The 23,176-nt window shown below is 37.9% G+C and overlaps 1 protein-coding gene across 4 annotated transcripts in view; it reads left to right on the top strand.

Moving 5' to 3' along the window:
* The window catches only part of PPP2R5E (protein phosphatase 2 regulatory subunit B'epsilon), a 203,118-nt gene extending 189,244 nt beyond the window's left edge, over positions 1 to 13,874 (top strand). For 3 of the 4 annotated variants that reach the window (XM_069092023.1, XM_069092024.1, XM_069092026.1), the window contains 2 exons: positions 1,018 to 1,119; positions 9,252 to 13,874. In XM_069092023.1, the coding sequence (XP_068948124.1) occupies positions 1,018 to 1,119; positions 9,252 to 9,351 (202 nt within the window). In that variant the 3' untranslated portion in view covers positions 9,352 to 13,874. The remainder of the gene's footprint in view (positions 1 to 1,017; positions 1,120 to 9,251) is intronic. The other variant, XM_069092025.1, reaches the window with a different exon arrangement.
* The last annotated feature ends 9,302 nt before the right edge of the window (positions 13,875 to 23,176 follow it).

Genomic DNA, 23,176 nt, shown 5'->3' on the forward strand with positions numbered 1-23,176 from the left:
AATAAGACAGTGTCTTATTATCGGGGAAACATGGTATTATTATACTTATTTGACAAATGGGGAAACTGAAGCTATGGGAGATTAAGTGAATTTTGCCAGGGTTACACAGTAAGTATCTGAGGCAGGATTTTAACTCAAATCTTTCTGTCTCTAGGGCCATATTCCATCCATTATACCAGCTAGCTTCCTAAATTAGTTTGTGGCAGTACATTTTTCTTGACATTGTTGTTGGAAGATAGAAATTTTATTTTAGATATTGTATATTAATGCTAAAGCTATTTGTGTTTAGATCGCAGTTTTGTTAGCACATAATATAAGCCTGATAGCCTTAATGTTCCCTGACCACAGGCAGCAATCTGAATCTTGACTGGGTGTCTCACAAATATATGTCATTGAGTCACAAAGGAAGAGATGGGACAAGAGCAGATGGATTGAAGTCAGTCCATTGCTATCACTATAAAACTCACGCTTATACCCTGCTAACATTGTGTCAGCACCATTATCATTGAGATGGCACATTCATTGATCTTTTTGAATCTTGTCTTCATGGGAGTGAGTTTTAATTTTTTTGAAATTCTATCAATTATTATTTGTAGGCTATTTTTTTTTTTTTGCCAATGCAAGATTCCACAGTCTGGATCTCTCATCTTTACTTACTTTTAGGAGGAAATTATTTAATGTCAGCATTTGTCTTATATTACTAAGAGCCCATGTGTGTAGATTTACTCTCTGTACCTTCCTAGGAACATCCCATTTTTTTTGTCACAGAGGACTCACACCTGAAGTTCTTTTACTTTACCAGGTCTGTAGGGGTGGTATTATTAGCTCCTGGCCAAATGAGTTCTCTCCTTGGATAGTGAATAGCAGAATTGTATGTCACTTCTGGTTGTACCAGTGATGGAGACAGAGAGATATAAATTAGAAAAACTCATCCAAATTAAAGTATTTCTTTGTATTGATTTATTACAGTGTTAAATAAGACCAATTAACAGATACTTTCTCCTCTGTATTTTACAGGGCTATTGTGGCTTTAGTGTACAATGTATTGAAGGCATTTATGGAAATGAACAGCACCATGTTTGACGAGTTAACAGCCACTTACAAGTCAGATCGCCAGCGGTAACTTTTTAAAGCTTTTTTGTCAGCTGTGCATAAGGGCCCCTATTTAGTTCTTGCCTTATTCTTTGCTTAGATGCCTGATTTAACTTATAGTCAAATGCAGCATTTTTTTTTTTTGGCATGTTCATTAGCTTTGTCCTTGTGGGATGCCAAATAAGATCATACTTTGATGTGTTTTGTGCCCTATGAAATGCAGTACCTGTCCTCAGGTTTGTGAATAATCTAATCTTTCATAGGCTTGCTTTTTAGCCCTGAGTTTGGTAGAGAGCTAAAGGCAGAAAATTCTGCCCTCCTATTAGGTTTTCATTTAGCCCCAAGGACATGACCATGGAATAGATCTCCTCTGTAATATTCTACCACGTCTATTAGGTTATTCCATCTCAGGACTTTCAGGCAGCCCTGAGGTGTTGGGTTCACTCCGGCCTATCCTTTCTGAGGGTCTATAGAGAGGATCCAAATCCTTTTAATTCAGAATTGCCATTTGGTGAGAGAAAAAAAAAACTCTTTTATTACTACCCACTTGTCTCTAATCCCTGTCTGCCTCATCCCTATCATTTAGACTTCCTGTGTTGCTTTGCCTTTCCTTTCCACTGTTTTCTGTGACCCCTATTCTATCATTAACAAATTTCTCTTGGTCTTAAGACTTCTTCCTCTCAGTCTGTCCTCTTACAGTCACAGGAATTTGACTCTTGCAGAAGACATTCTGTTCATCATTGTCCATCCTCTACAATTCTGGGTAAAACCTTTCTCATTCCTTCCACTTTGACTATTATCCCAACACATTGGACCTGGAGGAGTAGACCTATTTCTTAATTCTTGCTTGCTATTTCAAGATGACCCCTCTGTCTCCACTACTTAACAAACACTATTCCTTTGAGGTTTATGCCATCTGTATTTATTGCATAGCTTAGATTCTCATTGCAGTGCCTCACTCCTCAAGCCACACCCAGGTCATTCTCCCATTTTTCTCAAGGCTTTGGGAACCTAATTCTCAGTCTTCTTCTCTGCTTCAGACTCTGACTTGATACATCATTTTCCCTGAAACACTCTGGTTTCCTAATTGATCGGACTCCCATTACCCGCACGTTTGTTCTGTTATCACCACAAGATGGGGTGGTCATATCTTTGATCTTACCATCACCTATTTTTCTTCTACAATGCTGAAATTCTTTACTGATCTTTCTATTCTCTCATTTATTCCTCTGCCTTATGCTTCCTAAAATTATTCTTCATTTTTATAATGACAGTAACTGAATTTAATCCAGTAAGCATTTATTTATTAAGTACCTGCTATTTGCCAGGTGTGAGGGATACAAAGACAAAATAGAAGTAAGTAGTCTCTGCCCTCAAAGAGCTCACATCCTTTTTCTCATCTGTCAGTACTCTGGCCTCACTCTCCTTCCTTCAGTCTGGGCACTGTTAACCAGTTCAAAATTCAGTTCCCTTTTTAACTCCCTTGTTTTATTAGCCTGCTGCCTCACATGTATTGGCAAACTCAAACCATGGTACCCTACACCATCTTCCTTCTATGCTTCTACTCACTTGCTACTAAAATGCCCATGAGGAGCATCATACAATTCAGTTTACTGAGGCTACAAACTTGTTACTAATTTCAATTTTTTATACTTATATGTGTGTGTGCATGCATGTACCACTTTCCCTGCCTCAGAAGTCCTCAGCTCCTATTTTACTTAGAAAATTGAGGCCTTAGGGGCAGCTAGGTGATGCATTGAATAGAGTACTGGCCCTGGAGTCAGGAGGACCTGAGACACTTGACTTTGGCCTTAGACACTTGACACATTTACTTGCTGTATGACCTTGGACAAGTCACTTAACCCCAATTGCCCTGCCTTCCTCCCTCCAAAAAGAGAAATAAAAGAAAAAGAAAATTGAGGCCTTAGTCATGAATCAAAGCATTTCTAGTTGCCCAAACTCTCTCACCCCTTTTTATTTTTTTGTTTCAGTCCTGAGATGGGTGGTTCTTCTCCTTACAAAGGTTCTACCTTGTGCTCTTGATCCTATTTCCTTCTTTGTCCTTAAGTATGTTGCCTTTTTAATCAGTTCTGATCTTTTGGCAGCTTTTGACAATGTCAGCCATCCGTTCCATTTGGACACCATCTTATTTCTCAATTTCCACAGTGCCACTCTGTCTCCTAGTTTTCTCCCGTGTATTTGAACATTTCTTTTCAGTCTTCTTTGTTAGCTCATCATAATACATCTCTTGCTTTTTGACTGTGCCTGTTATAACTCTATTCTAGCCCCTTCTTCTCTTGATGAAACCATCAGCTTTCAAAGGTTTGATTATCATCTTGACTTCCAAATATGTGAATCTAGCTCTAATCTCACTCCTGAACTTCAGTCTCATGTTGTCAGCTGCCTATTAGACATGTCCATTTGGATGTACTGTCAGTATTTCAAACACACTATGTCTAGTAATCTTTCCTGCTTCCAAAAACCCTGAACAAGTTCTGATATAACAGCTCAGCCTCTCTTGACTAAAGAGAGCAACAGATGCCTTTTCTTAAAGGCATCTCCATCTTTTTTTCACCCAGTGCTGGCTTTGTCTCCAAGACATCTGTCACATCTAACCCCATCCTTTTCACTCACCCTCCTCCTCAACTTTCACTCCACCAACCCTTTTCACTCACCCCTCCACCCCCCAGGTCAGGTTCTCCTGCTTACAATCCTAAACACCCTTCCCCCGTCCCTCCTTTCCTTTATATATCTGTCCAAATAATCTTTAGCACAGATCTGATACTTCTCTCCCTCTTCCAAACACTGCCTTCCACCCCCACCCTTGCCCACTCCCACCTATGGCTTCTTATTGACTCTAAATTAAAATACAGACTCCTTAGCTTGTCATTTAAGGGCCCTTTAACCTGCCTTTTCCAGACTTAATTAATATTACTTCTCTTCAGGCACTCTGTGCTTCAGCCACAGTGACTGACCTATTTGCTCTTCCCTGAACTTGAAATTCTATCTCCCTCCTCCATGATAACCTACACAGTATCCACTTCATGCCTGGAATGCATTCCCTATTCTATATAAACCCACTTCTGAGTTCTCCAGTTAATGTTATCTTTATTTTCAGATTATCTTGTGTTTACAACTCTTTACATATTATAATCCCTCTTTGGAAAGAAAGCAAAAACTGTTCTTCATTTTTGTCTTTGTAACCCCAGCATCTAGCACACAGTGCCTTGACATAGTAGGCATTTAATAACTATTTTTTAAACTGAATTGATTTGAATTTAGTGAAATCCTTAGCCCATTTCATTCTAGATTAGTACCTATAAAGATGGATGACTTTATGCTTATTTCCAGAGGAGGAGGTGGGAAAGAAGCTTTTCAGAACACTTTTCTTTGTGAGAAAGGTGACTTCATACCTAGATTCTAAAGGACATAATAAGATTTAGAAATCAAATTAAGATGAGATGAAGGACATGGTTGATAAAGTATCTTGTTTAGTTGAATGACGCTTTCATAATAATAATGATGGGGGAGGTAGTCCTGCCACTTTCCTGATCAAAGTTTTATTTTAGGTTTTGTTGTTTTCTTATTTAAGAAATCTGATATGTTTTAAGACCATGTGAGTATTATAACCAATTGAAATAAAGTTGAATTTGGCCTTGGAAAATATTTTTTCATTTCATATACTTAATTTTCTAATTTGAGTGTAGTTTCTTTTCCAAATTTCTAATTTTCTAAAGAAGAACATGGAAAAAATGAAAAAAGGTCTTAGAACTTTTAGTAATTGAGCACACTTAGGTTGGGCCTTTGGTTTTATTTTGGGCCCCTGCAAACAAAATGCCAGGTACTGTGTATCATAAAATTTTGTAGTTTCTTTGGGTTTCCTAAATTTTGTTAAAATATTCTTAACAATGAACTATTATGCTTTTTCTTGCTTAATTTTAATTCTGTTATTTGTATTTTACAAATGAAAAAAGTCAAGCAGAGAACTTGATTTCAAAGGATAGAGGATTTTTTTTTCATTCTTAAAGTGAATTTCTTGAAAAGTGTGATATGATTATAAAATTTGATATAGGTTTTCTTGCCATCTGTAGTCAGGAGAGGCCAAGCTCTGTCACATCAGGAAGTTGTATGATGTTTTGGGGATACTTTGCATTATAATGTAATTTTAAACCCTTAAATCTGTTATATTCTGTGCCATAAACAAAATGCTATTTTAATTTTTTGTTGTTTAAAAATTTTAATTCATATAAATGTTAAGATGTATCACTACAGCGTGAAATATGCCATCACCTTCAGCAGAAATATTATATTATCCCAGTTGGAGAGAAGGTTATTTTGTGGAAAATCCTAGGAAAGAGATTGAATGTTTTCTTAATATAAGAATTTAGTACTAAAAATGACCTGGTCATCACTATTTGGCTTCAGAAAGGTGCTGAATACTAGTATGGGGTGAAATTGCAAATAGCTTCTTATAATTTATTGTCTGAATTAAAACAGGCAAGACTTTTAGAAAAGAAAGGCATTGCTTTGCCTTGGAGATCTAGGACATGTTTATGAAAGTAGATTTTTTTTCTTTTTTTATTGTTGAGGTAGTTCACATTGGACTCCTTAGAAAAAAATGAAGGAATGACTAGGTGGTACAGTGAGTAAAGCTCCAGCCCCAGAGTCAGGAGGATCCGAGTTCGGTTCCAGCCTCAGACACAACACCCACACAAAAAAACTAGCTGTGTAAGCTTGGGCAAGTTACTTAACCTCAATTGCCCTCCAAAAGGCAAAAAAAAAAAAAATGGAGCTTACAAAGTATAAGGAAGCACGAGAATGAATATGTCAGATTATGACCGGTAGAAAGTTGGTTCTTCCATGTTTGACACCTTTGAAGAAGAGATGTTAAGGAAAACAATGGTCATGGAATGCCAAGGGTTAATTAATGCCTACTGACAGGTGTGGGTAACCCAAGTACTTACAAGGGTAACAATTGACTCCTATGTCAATGTGAGTGCTATTTCATATTGGAAATGGAAGAGAATGTGGCAGCACCCCAAGTGGTGTTAAGTTTTAAAATTCATTTCTATGGGATATGCTTGTTGGAAATAATGAGGAAGAATGTAAGTGACATTAACATTACATCAGAAATATTTAAAGGTTTTGAAATGAAAGTTCTCAATATGAAATGCATGTCAGTTCCATATCTGGAAAAGATTTTTGGGCATCATTACCAAGAATGCCATCAACTTTTTGATGGAATGAATTAGCTCCTAGAGCATAAAGTTGAATGTTTTAGTAATGTCTTCTTTTCTTATTTCATTTCCAATTAGGAAGATATGAACCTGGCTTGGTGTTCCGACTGTTTTTGATTTAGGAACATCCTAACAACACTTGGTCAGACTCTTCCTCTCTTCCTCCCAAATACAGAGACGATGCATTTTACATAAACGTGATTCATGGTGTTCTGATTTCTGCCCACTTAAAACATCAGACAATGTTCAAAGTTATTTAGACACCAAATAGATTTTGAGTTATATTAAATCCAATATTAGGAACCTAAAGATGCATTTTTTTAGGTCCCAAACTAAATTAGTTTAGGTTACTAAGAAGTCATTAGTAAGAGATCTCTACCGTAAGGTCAGAGGATCATACAGTTAGATATATACATATATATATATATATATATATGTATACATATACATACATATAGATATATACATACTAATCTTAGAAGGCACCTTAAAAATTATCTAGGTGAACTGTTCTTTTTGAGGGGGGGAGGCAAGGCAATTGGAGTTAAATGACTTGCCCAAGGTCACAGAGCTAGTAAGTGTGTCAGGATTTTTGAGGTCAGATTTGAACTCAGGTCCTCCTGATTCCAGGACTGGTGCTCTATTCACTGCACCACTTAGCCTCCCTTTAAACCATTCATTTTTGAGCTGAGGAAGTTTGGACCAAAGGAGGAGGATGTGCCCAAAGTTGTAGCAGGTAGTGAGTATCAGGATCAGGACTAAAATCTAGGACTTGTAACTCTGAGTCTAGTGCCTTTTCTAATGCTCAGTGCTGCCCCCACAAATGCCTTGGCTGTTCTTTTATTTCATTTGGTTTTCTGGATTCTGGGCAGTAGCTGATAGAGGTTGAAATGAATAGTGAGGTAGATGAGTTTTGAGGAAGTATGTCACTACTTAACTGAGTAAACCGATGTCTATAACTTATCTGAGGCAGGATAAAATAATTGAGCAGTGAATGAACTTCAGGTCATTACTTGCTTCAGTACTTGGAATACTTCAAGGCTCCATAATTTCATTGGTATGAGTATTTTCTTCACGTATTGATGAATGAATAAAAATTCATTACCTGCTTACTTTGTACCAGGTGTGGGTTCCACCACAGACACAGTGACAGCCAGCACTGGTATAGGAAGTTTCCTCGTCTGAGAGTTCCCTAAATCAGTGAAATCATATGTCCAGTCCCTGTCCCTGTCCCCAGTGTCAGGGACTGTGCTAAATTCTGGGAATACAGATATGAAAGTAAGCTATTCCTTCACCTTAAGAAGAATACATTCTTACAGTGGGAGACAATATGTATATAGGCGTGATGGCCAGGGAAGGACTTACCTGGGGAATCACAGGGATGGTCATCCACAGAGGAGCTGATTAGCAAGCCAACTCCAGGACCATTGGTAGTACTGATCAGATTTTTATGCTGAAAACAAGAGTTAGAGGTGCATGTTGTTGGTAGGGTGAATGGCATGGATTGTATCTGGGGCCTATGGCCAGCTGGATATAGTAGGTTAGTTGAGTTTACATCCACTTGCCAGTCCAGGCAACAAGACCCAAGGTATGGGCTTTCCAAAGCCGACCTGGGGATTTTATAGGGAGCTTTTCTGGAACTGTGGTGTATACAGATAACATTCCCCTGAATACATTGGAGTAGTACTTCAGTTTAGGTTTATTTGTTATAGTTGGATTAAAATGAAATTGGAACCTAAATTATACAGCAGGAACAAGACTTTTAAAATTCCTAGGTTCTTTCCAGAGAGACTATACAATGCAATAAAGAAGGGTGGAAAAATTTTTAAGTTACAGCAATAGTATTACCCCAGTGTGTTGGTAATTTTTAATTAGCCTGTGTATATTATCTGTGTAGGGCTAAGTAGTTGTTACTTCTAGGCTTGGTTAGATGACCCACATCCCCTTTGTACCTGGGGTGAAAAATTCCCTAGTTTATAGTTAGATGATCTAATGACAGTTAACAAAAGTAGGATTTCTAATTGAAATTAAGTATTTCATTTGCAGTAAGGAGTGCAAACTCCTTATTACTAACATGTAAACCCAGGGAACCTGAAACCTTAGAAGTCATCAAAACCTCTTTATTTAATTGATTTTTTTTAAATTATTTTTTGCTTTTTGGAGGGGGGAGGGCAGGGCATTTGGGATTGAGTGACTTGCTGAAGGTCACACAACTGGTAAGCATGTCAAGTGTCTGAGGCTAGATTTGAACGTGTGTCCTCCTGATTCCAGGGCTGGTGCTCTATTCACTGCACCACCTAGCCACCCCAATTGATTTTTTTAAAGGATATACAGAGTTAAATAAGAGAATTCTGAACATGTGGCTTACCAGTATGAAAAGACCCTTACTTAAGTTTATGGACAGACCATTATTATAGGTATTAGGAGAGAAAAAAATATGAAGTGATAGAGCAGCTAGATATTTTTGCCTTCCTGTAGCTCAGCATTTTTAACATTTCTAGAGTCCCTTTTGAAAGTGGCAGTATGTGCACAGGAATTTGGTTTTGACTAAATAAGAATAAACTTCTCCTCTCCACCTCCAACACTCCCCCAGAAAATCACCAAGGTGCTCCTGAGTGTTGAAAAACTGATCCAGACAAATGATCTCCTTGTTTTTCTGAGTGTAGATAGCAGTGTTTCTGTAAGAAACCGAGCATAGAAGAATATTCATGTGAAAAAGAATCTTAAAATATCCTTGTCGTCTCCGACTTGTTTGTTTAATACTATTTTTGTGTCTATCTAACATTTGTGGTAAACCAAGAAACGACAAGCTCGATGCCAAACTGTTCACAGAATTTAAAACTTATGTGTGTTGTAGGTGAGAATTTCTAATCTTTTTAAAACTTCTCCACTGTTTACACTGAATTCTGTTTCTTCCATCAGTGAGAAAAAGAAAGAAAAAGAACGTGAAGAATTATGGAAAAAACTGGAGGACCTGGAGTTAAAGAGAGGTCTTAGACGTGACGGAATAATCCCAACTTAACAACAACAAAATGACAACAGCATTATTAACCTGTGGAGTCACACATTTATGTAGTAGAAGATGGAGCAACAGTTTTCTGTATTGTGCAACTTTACAGTAGATTTCACATTTGTTTCATTATTACAGCAGCACTGTATATACCTGTCTCTAAGTAAAGGAAAAAAAAATAAGGACTTAAATCCGAAGTTTGGACAGTAGATGGACTTCTCAGAACTTTGCAAACATAATCATTGTTCGAACCCTACTTTAAAAGCAGTCTTTCAGAGATCTGTTGATAAAATTGCTATGTTAAAATTCCATTGTCAGGAGTTCCTTATTTATCATTAGCAGAGAGTATGATACAATTTTCAAATGTGAAAAACCTTAAATTTAGCTTGTCTTTCTGCTAAATTGTTAAATGTATTTATAGTAAAAGGAAAAAAAAAAGACTGTCATTTCCTTATAAGTTTGTGTGACATCCTCCTTCTCTGGATAACTTTACTGTAATTTGACATCTTTTCCTTTTGCACATCTTCATAAGTTGAATGTCCACAATGAACAGGGCCGCGAATACCCAGGTCCCTGCAAAGGTTTTGTTGACTGGTATGAGCGAGCATCTTTCCAGTAACCAGGCTAGTCCTCTTACTCCTTCAGTTCCCACATCAGGAGTAAAATACAGAGAGGTGATGAACATGGTAGGGAGGGGAATTTTGGATTCATTCGTCAGTTTATGATGGATCCAAATCAATGTCTTGAATCCTTTGGAAAACAGGCACTGGTACATCACAGACTTCACTACCTAATCAGTATTAGTTATGTGCATCATTGAACACATATACCAGAGCTATTTTAGTAATGACTGAAATACATCTTTTTGGACCACTTTGAAATAATAAAGACAAACACTAAATAGTACAACCGCGAAATTGATCTCCAGGGATTGCAGATCTGTTTGGGAAAAGAGTTGAGCAAACAGTTTGGACTGTTTGGAGTTGTTGCCTTACTTTTTAATATGTATTTATAAAGTATCCCAGCAAAAGAGGATGTAGCCTCTGGAAAAATGTTACAGTGTTTTTGTAGACTCTAGTTGAATTTCTCATCCCAGTGCCAGCCCTGTTTTTAGCTGGAAAGGATTCAGGATAACATTATTATGCATTCTGAATCAGATGCTTATTCCTAACTACTGTATTTGTTACCAAAAGTGGTTCTACAAATGCTACTGAAAAAAAATATGGAAATTCCTTATGTCCTGAGTATTAATAATAAAGTTTAAAAATGCTTTTGTATCAAAGGTGCATTGTGACCAAATTGTTTAAGGAAAAATGACAAAAAAAAAACCCGAGGGCTGTATCACATCATTGGCTATCTGCTTTGTACTTAAAAGTGAAATCTTACATCTTTGGTAGGTAAAATGCTAATAAGATTCATGTACAGTATATATTTAGTTAATATGGTGGAATTATTATATACCAAAAGGTATATATATATATATATATTACAGGATTTTTTTTCCAGGACTCTTTTGATCTGTTATAGGCCTGACAACAGTGAGTTGATAATCCTAAATGATTGGTCCCAGCATTATTTATGGTATTGAGCAGATTCTGTGTTCATGCATCTAATGGTCATAGTTGCAAACATGAACACATGAAATGTTGTTCTTCGATAGGAATACAGTATAAATATGGGCTTATGTATTTTCCTTCCTCCATCTAAGTATGCAGTAGAAGATAGTTTTCTTGTTTCCAAGCCAAAAAAAAAAAAAAAGTGGGGAATGGATGGAGAAGGGAGCCCTATCCTTCCTCCCAGGTTAAATGTTTCAGGATTATCAGGTCATAGTTTATACATGAGTCAACCACTTATGAATCTTGTCATCTCAGCGACTTTGTAAAAAACTTGATAATGTTAATTCTGAAAATGAAATAGCAGTAACCTAGTCATATGCAACACCAAAAATAATGTGGTTTAATGGGATTACTAGAGATATTTGGTTTTTCTTTTCTCTTAAAGAAATTGATGGGAGATTGATAGAAATTTGGCAGAGGCTGCCAAAGATCATACAACTTCTTTTAAAATACTGGAGAAAAGGTGCAAGCTTAGATACTAAAGATAAAAATAAATTTATAAGAAATCATCTCCTTTAGCCCCTTTGATTTGAATAGCCTTTGATTTCTACTATGCATTATGATTATTTTTGGTAGTGTAATCTTATATTTACAGTTAACATGCCTTTGAAGACTGAGGATGTTAAATTCATGGATGAATGAACTAATAATCTCTGCCCAGTGAAATGAAATGCAGTCATTTGAAATTTTAAAAGGCAAGGGACCTTTCTTGCACCATAGATGATGACTTTATACAGATTATTCTCAGTGTCAACTTTATATGTTGATACCCACACTGAGAAAAACGGAGCCGAATATTAGACCTATCCGAAGAGTTGGTCACATTAATCTGCTGCCTTTAAGTGGCAGCATATCTAAAACTCCTAGGGCAATTTCTGAGAAGAAACACTATCTTTCACTTTTTTTTTAAACTGAAAGAGACAATGTGACCTTTGTCATGTTGTGTCCAGTGACGCAGAATAACTGAGGTAACCTGAGTGTTGCACTATGTGACATACTTAAGGACATACTTGCTGCATTTGCAGCAGCCTTCCTTGGCCCTTCCCACAATCCTTATCTTTGCTGCAACTCAGTTGTGATGAACGCATCTCATACTTTTGTTTGCTTCATAATTTCCAGAACAATATATAAATATATTTTTTAAAGAGAAAATATCATAGTTAGCAAGTGGTCACTCACTCCTTTGTTCCTACCATATTGGTTTCAGGACGAGAGTTAAGAGTGTCTTCAGAAAAGGACTGTGGCCTAGATAAAAAGACATTAGATTGTGGGCATAGAGAAACCATACCCGTGAATATTCCCATCTCACATTTTAAGTCAAGCATGCATTCCTTTTCACGTCTTGCAATTTTTCCCAGTTTTCCTGTCACTTTTTGGGTTTTTTGTTTTTGTTTTGGTCTCCCAAGCATTTGAGTGGGTTGGGGTTTTTTTTTTTGTTTGTTTGTTTTTTGGCTGTTTTTTGTAAAAAATAAAATTAAAAATTAATGAATTAAAATGCTCTTCATGCCACTGGATACTCGTACAAGCAGGGTTACACTCAGTTCATCTTGGACTTGTTTGCATAAATAGAAGGGTTTAATTTATTTTGTACCTCCTTCTATACGTGGAATCAGTCCAGGGTGCAGAGCCAGGAATTGCTTGCATTTGCACCTGCTGTACCTGTTGAGTATAGAACAGGCTCAATCACACTATGGAAAGAAAAAAAATATATTTAGAATTTTAAAAGCTTTTTTATTTTTTGTGGGGGGGTGGGGTGGGGCCAAGGGAAGATGTATGGATGTTTATTAGCATGTAAAAACATGTTTGGTTCAGGTTAATTTTTTTTTTAATTTTTAATTTTAATTTTCCAATTTGGGTGCACCAACTTGTCCCAGAAAGTGGAGTTATCTCTCTTTCAATGCTATTACCAATGTCATCACAAAGTGACAGTCACCTGATAGCAAAAAGGTGACGGCTAGACATGATCAAATGATGTTTTATTTGCACATGGATATTTTTATTTTTATATTCCGGTTCAACCAGTTCTCCTAAATGGAGATAGGAAGTGAGCCACAAAGGATTTTTCTAGTAGGTATTGGCAATGAATTTTATATTCCTCAATATTTAGTTTTGAAAGTCTAAAAGGACTGTGCAACGTGGAGGCAAAATTGAGCAAATTTTGATTTAACAGAATTTCAATTCACATGCTGCTTCTTTGTCTGCTGAAGCAGCGATTATCTTTTTAGAAACAAACATCCTATATCATAATTTGTATGAATATAGGTTTCCTTTTTTTTTTTTGGTTGCTTACTGTAAATAAGTTGTAATCCAGACCTCATATACCAATGAGGAGTTTTCAAATATAAATATTATCAGTAAATTTCTTGTCCTTTTTTGATTGTAGTATAAAGAATGACATGTTCATGCTTTGGTTAAAGGATTTAGCATTAGCTTTATCTTTTGGTATGTTAGCATTTCATTGTTTCAGCAGGAGAGGGCAGCAAAAGTTCATTTTCCCCCTTAGAAATGCTGCAGTCCATTAGTTTGTTTTTTTTAACTTCATCTATTTGTGGGTAGAAATAAAATGAAACATTTTTTTGATATGAAAAGTTGCATATGAAAATAGAGACTGGCCTGACCAAGACAGTGAAAATCTTCTGTTCCTCATCAAATGTTAATAGAAAACGCCACAGAACAATCTTCAGCTCCGGCTAAAGTATGTATGCTACTTCCCCTGAGACTGACAAGCAAGGGCGAGCTGAGCGTTTAAACCTGTGGGATTCCAAAATGTCATTTCTTTGGAAGTGATTGACTTTCTTCAAGGTGGTAACAAGGACAAAATGACTGGTGCTCCCAAATTATCAATGTAACCTCTTTTCACGCATGTGTGGAGGGCTCTGTACTGTGGGTGCATCTAAATAAAGAAGCAATGACGAGTTTCCAACTGCTTGACTGGTTTTGTTCCTGTGTGACCAGGTAGGTGTGTGTGTGTGTGTGTGTGTGTGTGTGTGTGTGTGTGTGTGTGTGTACTCGGTGATTTCGATGAGGTGCTTGCTTTGGAGGCAACACCTAGCTGGGGAACACTGGCCAAGTTTGTGGGGGGTGTCTTATTCTGAGCTCATGCTCTCACCTTTGGGTCATGGAGGTAGCTGGTGGAAGAGTGAATGATTAGAGCTCTATGACCTGGAGTTAGGAGTCTTGAGTTCAAATCCTGCATCAGACACTTCTTAGCCCTGAGACCCAGGGCAAGTCATTTCAGCCTCTGCCTCAGCTTTCTAAATTATAAAATAGGGGCAGGGGGGAAATAATAGTGCCTACCTTGAAGGGTTGTTGTGAGGATCAAATGAGATAATATTTGTAAAAGTGCTCAGCACATTGCCTGGTGCATAATACTTAATTATTAATTAAACTAATTAAAGGTGCTTAATGCATGCTTATGTGAGGATCAATGAGAAAATATTTTTAATAACAGCCTGGAACATAGTTGATGGTTATGCATGCTCATAGAAGGATTACATAAGATAATACTTATAAAAGCACTTTTCACAGTGCCTGGCACCTGTTTTCTGGTTGTTCAGTCATTTCCGGTCCTGCTCGATTCCCATGTTTTCATATGTGGCATGTATTCTCTCAAGATAAAACCCTTTAAAATCGAGTCTTCTGTGCAATATCTGAAGGGGAAGTATTCTGTTGTTTACCTAAACCAGATTAGAAGAGACTTTAAAAGACAACTGAAAAATGGCCTTCGGTTTCTTCAGTATCAGGGCATGAAGTGGGATCTGGCACCAGGGCATATCAATCCAATAGATGGAGCTGTTGAGACCTTGATATAGATACAGGTTCTCACATTCTTGGCATGTGGAAAACCTTAGATGACCCCCACTGGGATAGTTTGTGCTTGGTTTTACAGAGTTATTCTGCTGAGATAAATAGCTTCTTAATCACCATGTGCATTACTAAGTGCTGGGGATAGGAACTACAACCAAACAAGATAGTCTCTGTCCTCAAGGAGCTTACATTCTAATGGAGGAAAACAATATAAATGGAAGGAGGGGAGGCAGGTCACTGGGTTAGGAGAGGGTGGGAAAGGGTGAAGAGGCCTGGACCTATTGAGGTTTGGGATTTAGGGATGGTCAAGACCCCAAAATACCAACTCTCTGTGTCCTGCGGAATGAATTCGACTCTAGCCTTCTCTCAGCCAAGCTCAGCAAAGTTTATTAAAAATTCACCATAATGGGTAGACTCTTAAGGAGCCTTGTATTAACAAGCAGGCCAGTACGAAGTGACATATAATTGAATCTGTGCTAGGTTGAATCTTAGCACCTTAATGGAGGCAAGATGGATCTCATATACAGAAAGATTGTGGGAGGGATCTAGGGGTGGGCTAGAGGAGGGGTTCAGGGAGGGTCTAAGGAGGATCTTGAACAGAGTTCAGACTCTAGGAATGGGATTAAAGGTGAGAAATAGCTGAAGGATACCTGGAGATGACAGACAATGGAAAGCTAGGTTAGTTTAAGGGTAACAGATTTGGGTATAGATATTTTGATAGTATCTAGGATGTGAAGTAGCTGGACAATGGAGGTCTGGGGTAGGTTAAGAGTAACAGATTTGGGCCTAGCAATAATGAAAGGCTTATGACCTCAGGCAAATGCCTCATGAAGTGGGAAGATTCAATCAGAGTTCAAGGGGTTTCCCGGAGCCTGTACCCCATCAGGCACTTGCAAAATAAGGCAGAAGTTCACCGGTGAGAGCTGGGAGCCCCCAGTGGGGTGGGTATGTCAAACCAGTTTTGGTAAGCTTCTTGAGGGCAGCAGGTAGTTCTTTTTTGTCTTTGAATCACCCACAATTAGTATAGTGCCTGGCATATAGGAGACATTTATTTTATTTTTTCCAATTACATGTAAAATTTTTTTTAACATTCATTTAAAAAAAATTTTTGACTTCCAAATTCTTTTCCTCCTTCCCTCCCCTCCCACCTCATTGAGAAGGCAAACAAGACTAATGAAATCTGTTTTGATTATGACTCCTCTATGCCAGGCTTAGTAGCTGTTCTTGAATTTCTTGAGTGGAAAAAAAAAATGACTGATGATCAGTCTTGTGATGATAATCCTTTCCAAACTGTAATTTGTAAGTTAACTGTAAGTCTTTCCAGCTTGTTAGGACCTACCAAAGTTTGCACTTCACTGATGTAGCCATTAAGAATAATAGGTCATGGGGTGGCCAGGTGGCTCAGTGAGTAAGAGCACCGGCTCCAGTGTCGGGATGACCTGGATCAAATCCAGGCTCAGATACTCAGCACCACACCCAGAAATAACTGGCCGTGTAACCTTGAGCAAGTTACTTAACCCTGATTGCTTAAAAAAAAAAAAAAGAAGAATAGGTCAACTCGTAATGGAAAGGGATATCTACATCCAGAGAAAGAACTAGAGTCTGAATGCAGATTGAAGCAAACTACTTGTGATGAGGTATGGGCTCTGGGAGCCCCCTTGAGCTCTCCTTGAGTCCTTGAGGTACAGGCTCTGGGAACCTCCCTTGGACTCTTGATTAAATCATCCCATTTGATGAGGCAAGTCTGTTACTAGACTTCCCACCCTTGAACTGGCCTAGCCCACCATTGTTTGTGGTCTCCAACCTCATTAACTCCTCCTGAAGACCCTCCCCAAACTTCTCCTCTAGACCACCCCTAGATTCCTCCCATAATCTTCTGTCTATAAGACTCCATCTTGTCTCCATGTTTGTGGGAGCACCATAGAATGACCTAGCACAGACTTACTCTGTGTCTAATGCAAGCGAACTTTTAATAAATTTTACTTTTCTTTGGCTGGGAAGACTAGAGTCGAATTCATTTGGAATTCATTTGGCAGGACCTGGTATGTTGGTATTTTGGGGTCTCCAGAGCAACCCTAACCCTCTTAGTGGGTAACCTCTTCACTTTCTCTCCCTCTTTTTTTGTTTTGCTTCTTCTTTCTCATTGTTCTCATTGGTTATAATCCTTCTTTATAACTTGACTAATATTTAATGTGAAGGTATTTGTAGATCCTGTATTTGATTGCATGCCCCCATGGGAGGGGGGAGGAGAGGGAGAGGGAGAAAATTTGAAACTTAAGGGACTGTGGAACTGAATATTGTAAACCAAAAGTAAATAAATTTTTAAAAATACAGGGTCAACCTTGTACAATGATGAGGTATCAGAGTTAAAATTTATTGGAGGAGCAGGTTCATACAATACTTCAAATTTGTTTGCTTTCTAGGTTGAATACATTGTGCTAAGTCCTCTGCTGATTTCTGCTTGCTTAGGCATTAATAATTGTAGCATTTGCCTAGTAGGTAAGCCTTAATGCCATACTTTCTCTGGAAAGTCTGTTAAAAACTTCTTTACATAACTAATGTTTATCTACTTGCAATAAAATTGTACTAAGCCTAGCATATCATTGCTGGCCTTTAAGAGCCAACTAGGTGGCATAGTAGATAGAGTGCCAGCCCTGGAGTCACGAAGATTCATCTTCTTGACTTCAAATCCAGCCTCAGACACTTGTTAACTGTATGAGCCTTGGCAAATCATGTAACCCCCATTTGTCTCAGTTTCCTCATCTGTAAAATGAGCTGGAGAAAGAAATGGCAAACCATTCTGGTATCTTTGCCAAGAAAACCCCAAGTGGAGTCATGAAGAATCAGACACAACTGAACAACAGCAAGGGTAAAATACTGGGCTTTGAGTCCAGCAAATCCACACTGAGACACTAACTGTGTGATCCTGGGTAAGTCACCTAACCTCTTTGCTTCAGTTTCCTCAACTATAAAATAGGGATAATAAGAGTACCTACCTCACAAGGTAGTTGCAAGAGGAATTTAGGCTAGTTAAGGAGGAAAAATAAACTTCTTGACTATTAAAGTTGTAAGGGGTTTTAAAAGTTCTGTTATGTCTTTCTCACTCTGTCTCCCTGCACCATCTCCAAATCCAAACCTCCCTGCTTCCCATAGCCTCTTCAGGTAAATTTAAAAAAAAAATTATTTTTTGCTTTTTTGGGGGGGAAGGGTAGGGCAATTGGGGTTAAGTGACTTGCCCAAGGTCACACAGCTAGGGCTAGTTTTTTTGTGTGTGTGTCAAGTGTCTGAGGTTGGATCCGAACCCAGGTACTCCTGACTACAGGGCTGGTTCTCTACTCACTGCACCACCTAGCCTTCCCTTCAGGTAAATTTTTAAACAGAAATCTTTAATCTTAAAAAAAAATCTTTTCCAAACAAAAACTTTAAATATTTAAAGTTTGTACTATTTCAAATGCTATCCTCCAAATTGTCTCTTTAGGGTAGCCTTGGTTGAGACAGTTACTCTGCCCAGACAAGATGCCTTTCCACACACATGAAAAATAGTATTAGTCCAGAGAAAAAGACTAAAGAGAGATGTGAATAAGTCTAGTTGCTTGGTTTTTCACATCACACTTCAATGATCCAATTTTTCAAGTCAGACCTAATTCTTTAATACAGTTCTCAATGTAGAATAGGTTTTTTTTTTTTTAATCACTGGTCTCTACAACAAATTTAAATGGAATGTCCACCCAGTCAAAACCAACACAGTCCATCCCTTGAAATGTCATCCAGAGTTTTGTTCATCTTGTAATGTCATCAGAAGGCTCTGTCAACTATTAGACAACAAGATAAAACCCACAGAATATGTTCAAATAGCAGGAGAAAAAGAATGGAGGAGAAGGTATTCAAACTTTGTTTTCTTTCCTTGTGACTTCTCAGCTTCCTCAGAAACCACCTGAGTCTCCAAAACCCTCTTACCTTCCTTTACCACCTCCTTGGCCACTGAAGCCTCTGGAAACCCTTGCTATCAGGACTACCACAACAGCTTCCAAAGCCACTGGGTTTGGCCCAGTCCAGAGTCACTGTTTCCATCAGGCCATTCTTCCATGACCTCTTTCACAGCTTCTTCTGGGCTGAAGTCCACAAAAACGAATCCTTTAGATGACTGTCTCCCTGTCTATGATTTTCCTGGTGCCAAGAGAGCTGTGAAATTAATCTTTCAGTGTTTCTTTTGCCACAAGAATTCAAAGCTGCTTTTGTGTCTTCTGCAGAGGCAGATTCAATGAACACTTACCCTTTAGGTCAGCTTTAGCTGTTCTGGGGCAAGTTGATTGAAGTCACCTTCCACTCCCTGCAGGCTTTCTTTCAGCATCAGTTTTTGAGTCTGCTGGCTTGCCATTATTCTCATTCCAGGAATTATTTTTCCCACTTCTAGAATTCTCTTGTCCTTGAATTTTCTCTTCTGTTCAGAATGAATTTCTGACCATCCATATTAGTTTCCATGAACAGGGGTTCTTAACCAGGGCTCAGAGAACTTATTTTAAAAATATTTTGATAATTATTTCAATAGAATGAGTTTCCTTTGTAATCTTATGCATTTAAAATATCATTCTAAGAAAAGGCCCATAAATTTCACTAGACTGTCCAAAAAGATAAAGAACCCTTGGTCTAGAAGAAAGAATAAATATGGTATATGAAAAAGACCAGCACTTATGGGCTCCTGTATTTTGAAGTTACACTTGTATGTTATTGAATGCCATTCACTTCCTTACATTGCTTAGCGAACACCTTAGCGCTCAGTTCACTTATGACATTTGGCTTTGATGAGAATTTTTCAGAGGCTCTCTGGACAGTTTTGACAATGTACTTTCCAAATATACATCTATCTATATATAGATGTAGATAGATAGATAGATACAAGTATATGTCTATATATGTATTCAAACATTATATACATGCATATCATTTTAAGTTAACTTTTTTTAATATTTGGTTTTAAAGGCTATCATAGCAGAAAAAGATACTTCACGTAAGTATATAGCTTCAAATTTAAGATATTGCTAGCTATGCTTACTAAATCATGATTCTCATTTTTATTTCTTTTAAAAATTTTCTTTTTAAATTTTGAGTTCCAAATTCTTTCCCTCCCTCCCATCCCCTCTGCTACCCACCAAGAATGGTAGCAATATATCAGTTATGTATGTGAAATTATGCAAAACATTTCTATATGTAATGGTGTAGCAGCAAGCACCCCAAGCATCCCCAGGGTAGCTGCCAACACAGGTTCTTGGATCTGCTTTGCTAAAGGAAAGCAACTCAAAATTGGTTAACAAGCTTACTTTAATCAGTCAAATATGTACCTAGTTCAGGGGGAAAAAGGTCAGCACCCTGAACTTCAGAGTATACAGAATTATCAAGACAGAGAAACAGATCAAGTAGACAGATTTCCAAACTGTCCAACCATTACATCCATACCAAATCAACATCTGGGTTTTTCAAAGTCAGGGGGCTCTCAACAACGACTTCCCAGAGTCTCATCTGATCAAATCACAGAACACTTCTCAAAGTGAGCCCCCAAACAAAGCCTCAAATCAGTGTTTATATAGCCTTCTCCTGGCTCTGAGCATATAACCACCTTCTGGACCCACTGGCCAATCAAAAAGTATCTACTGAAAAACAAGCCTCCCACCCCAGGCTCCAGGTGCACTTTAGCTTAGGGGCAGGGAAGATCTTAAAAATTTACATTTTCATTACAGATGGCAAGCAAAGAAGTAGTTAAGACCTTGCTTCAGCTATTGAATCAACACAGAAATAGTTAACACCTTGTTTCAGTTCAAGATTGTATCAAGTATTAAGATCCAGAACTTGTGAATCCCACAACTTGTGAACCCTAGAACATGTGAACTCCTTGCAAAAGGAAGGGGATGAACTAATGATAATAAGGAGAGGCTCAGGCTGGAGAGAGAAGAACTGAGAAGAGAGCTCTTGTGGTGAAGAAGGAGAAAACTTGTGGTATCCTGGCACTCTATGTTTGTCTGCTCTGTCTATGTTGACTTTTGTTTGTGATACTTTCTACAGAAGCCCTGACACCTTACTGGAAGTTCTTAAAGAGGATTTTCTGGTTGTCTGTTTGCAGAAGTCCTGGAGGAGGGATTCGGAGGTCCTGGGACTATGCTGATGATTTGTGTTGAGTTCTCAGACCTTGTTGGTGGGTCTGAGTTGATTTCACAGGCAGATAGTGAATTGATGATGGTGCTGGCAATGTGAATGAATGTTGTTTTGACTCTGCTAAGCTTTGTCTTCCCAGAAACAGAAACTGTGAAGGACTTGAGGTAGACTAGACACTGTGAGCTTTAATATGGAATGGAAACTGGACAAAAGAGCTGGACAACGAACTGGGAGCTGCCTGCCTTTGAACCCAGGTGACAATTGGATAGATTTGGGCAGGAGCTGGGACCATGGAAGAGGAATCACAGAAGCTGAGTGTCAGCCTCAAGTCAAAATGAAAAGATCTCTTCTTAGGTACCTGATGCTGATGGAGAAGATTATGATTTAATGTGACTTAGGAGTGGAGAACTTTGATCTTTGTACTCTGTGTCCCTTAAGGAGGCCTCCTTAAGGATGACTGAATTAAGGATGTACTAAACGACTGAGTTACTAAATGGTTGTACTTTGTTTAAAACAATGTAGCCACTTTGGTCAAAACTATGTGGCCATTTTAGTGATAAATTGTTATGTCATAACATTGTGAATGCTGTATTTTGATTTCTGTGAATGTTTGGCCTTAATTTACTGCTGAATAAATAGAGAGTTCACTATACTATGTAATCAGAACCTTGAAGCTGTTCACAGCTGCAGTCCTCTGGAATGTTGCTCATGCTTGGCTTTACACCATATTAATCATATTTTTAAAAAGCGAGAAAAACAAAGAAAATGAGAAAGTTATACTTCAGTTTGCACTCAGAATCCATCAGTTCTCTCTCTGGAGGTGAGACTCATGATTTTCATCATGAGTCCTTTGGAATTGTCTTGTGTCACTGAGATCAGAGTAGACAAGTCTTTCACAGTTGATCATCATGACAACATTGCTGACAATTAATCATCACAACAACACTACTGTTACTATGCACAATCATCTTGGGGTTCTTGTCACTTCATTTTATATCAGTTCATATGTTTTGCCATGTTTTTCTGAAACCAATCCCCTTGTCATTTCTTATGGCACAATAGTACTCCATCACAATCAAATGCCATAACTTATTCAGTCCTTCCCCAATTGATGGGCATCTCCTCAATTTCCAATCCTTTGCCTTCACAAAAAGATTTGCTATGAATATTTTTGTACATGTAGTTCCTCTTCCTTTGTCTTTTGTGTCTCTTTAGAGTACAGACCTAGTAGTGGGGTATTGCTGGGTCAAAGAGTATGCCCTTTGGGCAGTTCCAAATTGTTTTCCAGAATTGTTGGACCAGTTCACTACTCCACCAGCAATTAATTAGTGTACCTATTTTCCCTTCTAATATTTTTCATTTCTGATAGGTGGGAGGTGGTTCATCAGAGTTGTTTTATTTTGCATTTCTCTAATCAATTGTGATTTAGAGAATTTTTTCATGTGGCTATAGATAGCTTTGATATGTTCTTTTAAAAACTGCCTGTTCATATTCATTGATAATTTGCCAACTATGTTGCTCTTATTTTTATAAATTTGACTCAGTTTTATACTTAGCTAAAATTTGAGAAATGAGATCTTTATCAGAGAAACTCGCTGTAAAATTTTTTTTATAATACTTCATTGTGTATGATACCTTTTAACATGGTGTAGTTTCCCTGATTATTACTTTTTTTTTCTTTTTGGAGGGGGGAATGCAGGGTAATTGGGGTTAAGTGACTTGCCCAAGGTCACATGGCTAGTTAAGTGTTAGGTGTCTGAGGCCAGATTTCAACTCATGTCCTTCTGACTCCAGGGCCAGTGCTCTATTACTGTGCCACCTAGCCACTCCTTGATTATTACTTTTAATTAGGTCTATTTTGTTTTTGCTTTGTCTGAGGTCATGAAGCTGCCCCTGCCTTTTTTACTTTAGCTGAAGCATATTAGATTCTGCTCTGGCCCTTTATTTTAACTCTGTATGTATCTTTCTGTTTCAATTGTGCCTCTTGTAAATAAATATATATTGTTGGATTCTGGTTTCTAATCCACTTTGCTATCCACTTCCATTTATTTGTTAACTCATCCAATTCACATTCAAAGATTACTAACTGTGTATTTCCCTCCATCCCATTTTCTTCTGTTTTTTCTTCTCTCTTTTTTTCTGTCCCTTCTCAAAAGTCTGACCACTAATCCACGTATGTCATACCCTTAGCCCTTTCTCTTATCCCCTTCACTTCTTATTTCCATATTGGGTAAATTACATTTCTATACACAACTCTCTCTCTCTCT

Source organism: Petaurus breviceps, unplaced genomic scaffold (assembly GCF_028583685.1).
Source record: "Petaurus breviceps papuanus isolate PSGF00001 unplaced genomic scaffold, PetGlider_PUasm1.0 189, whole genome shotgun sequence".
Taxonomy (NCBI): domain Eukaryota; kingdom Metazoa; phylum Chordata; class Mammalia; order Diprotodontia; family Petauridae; genus Petaurus; species Petaurus breviceps.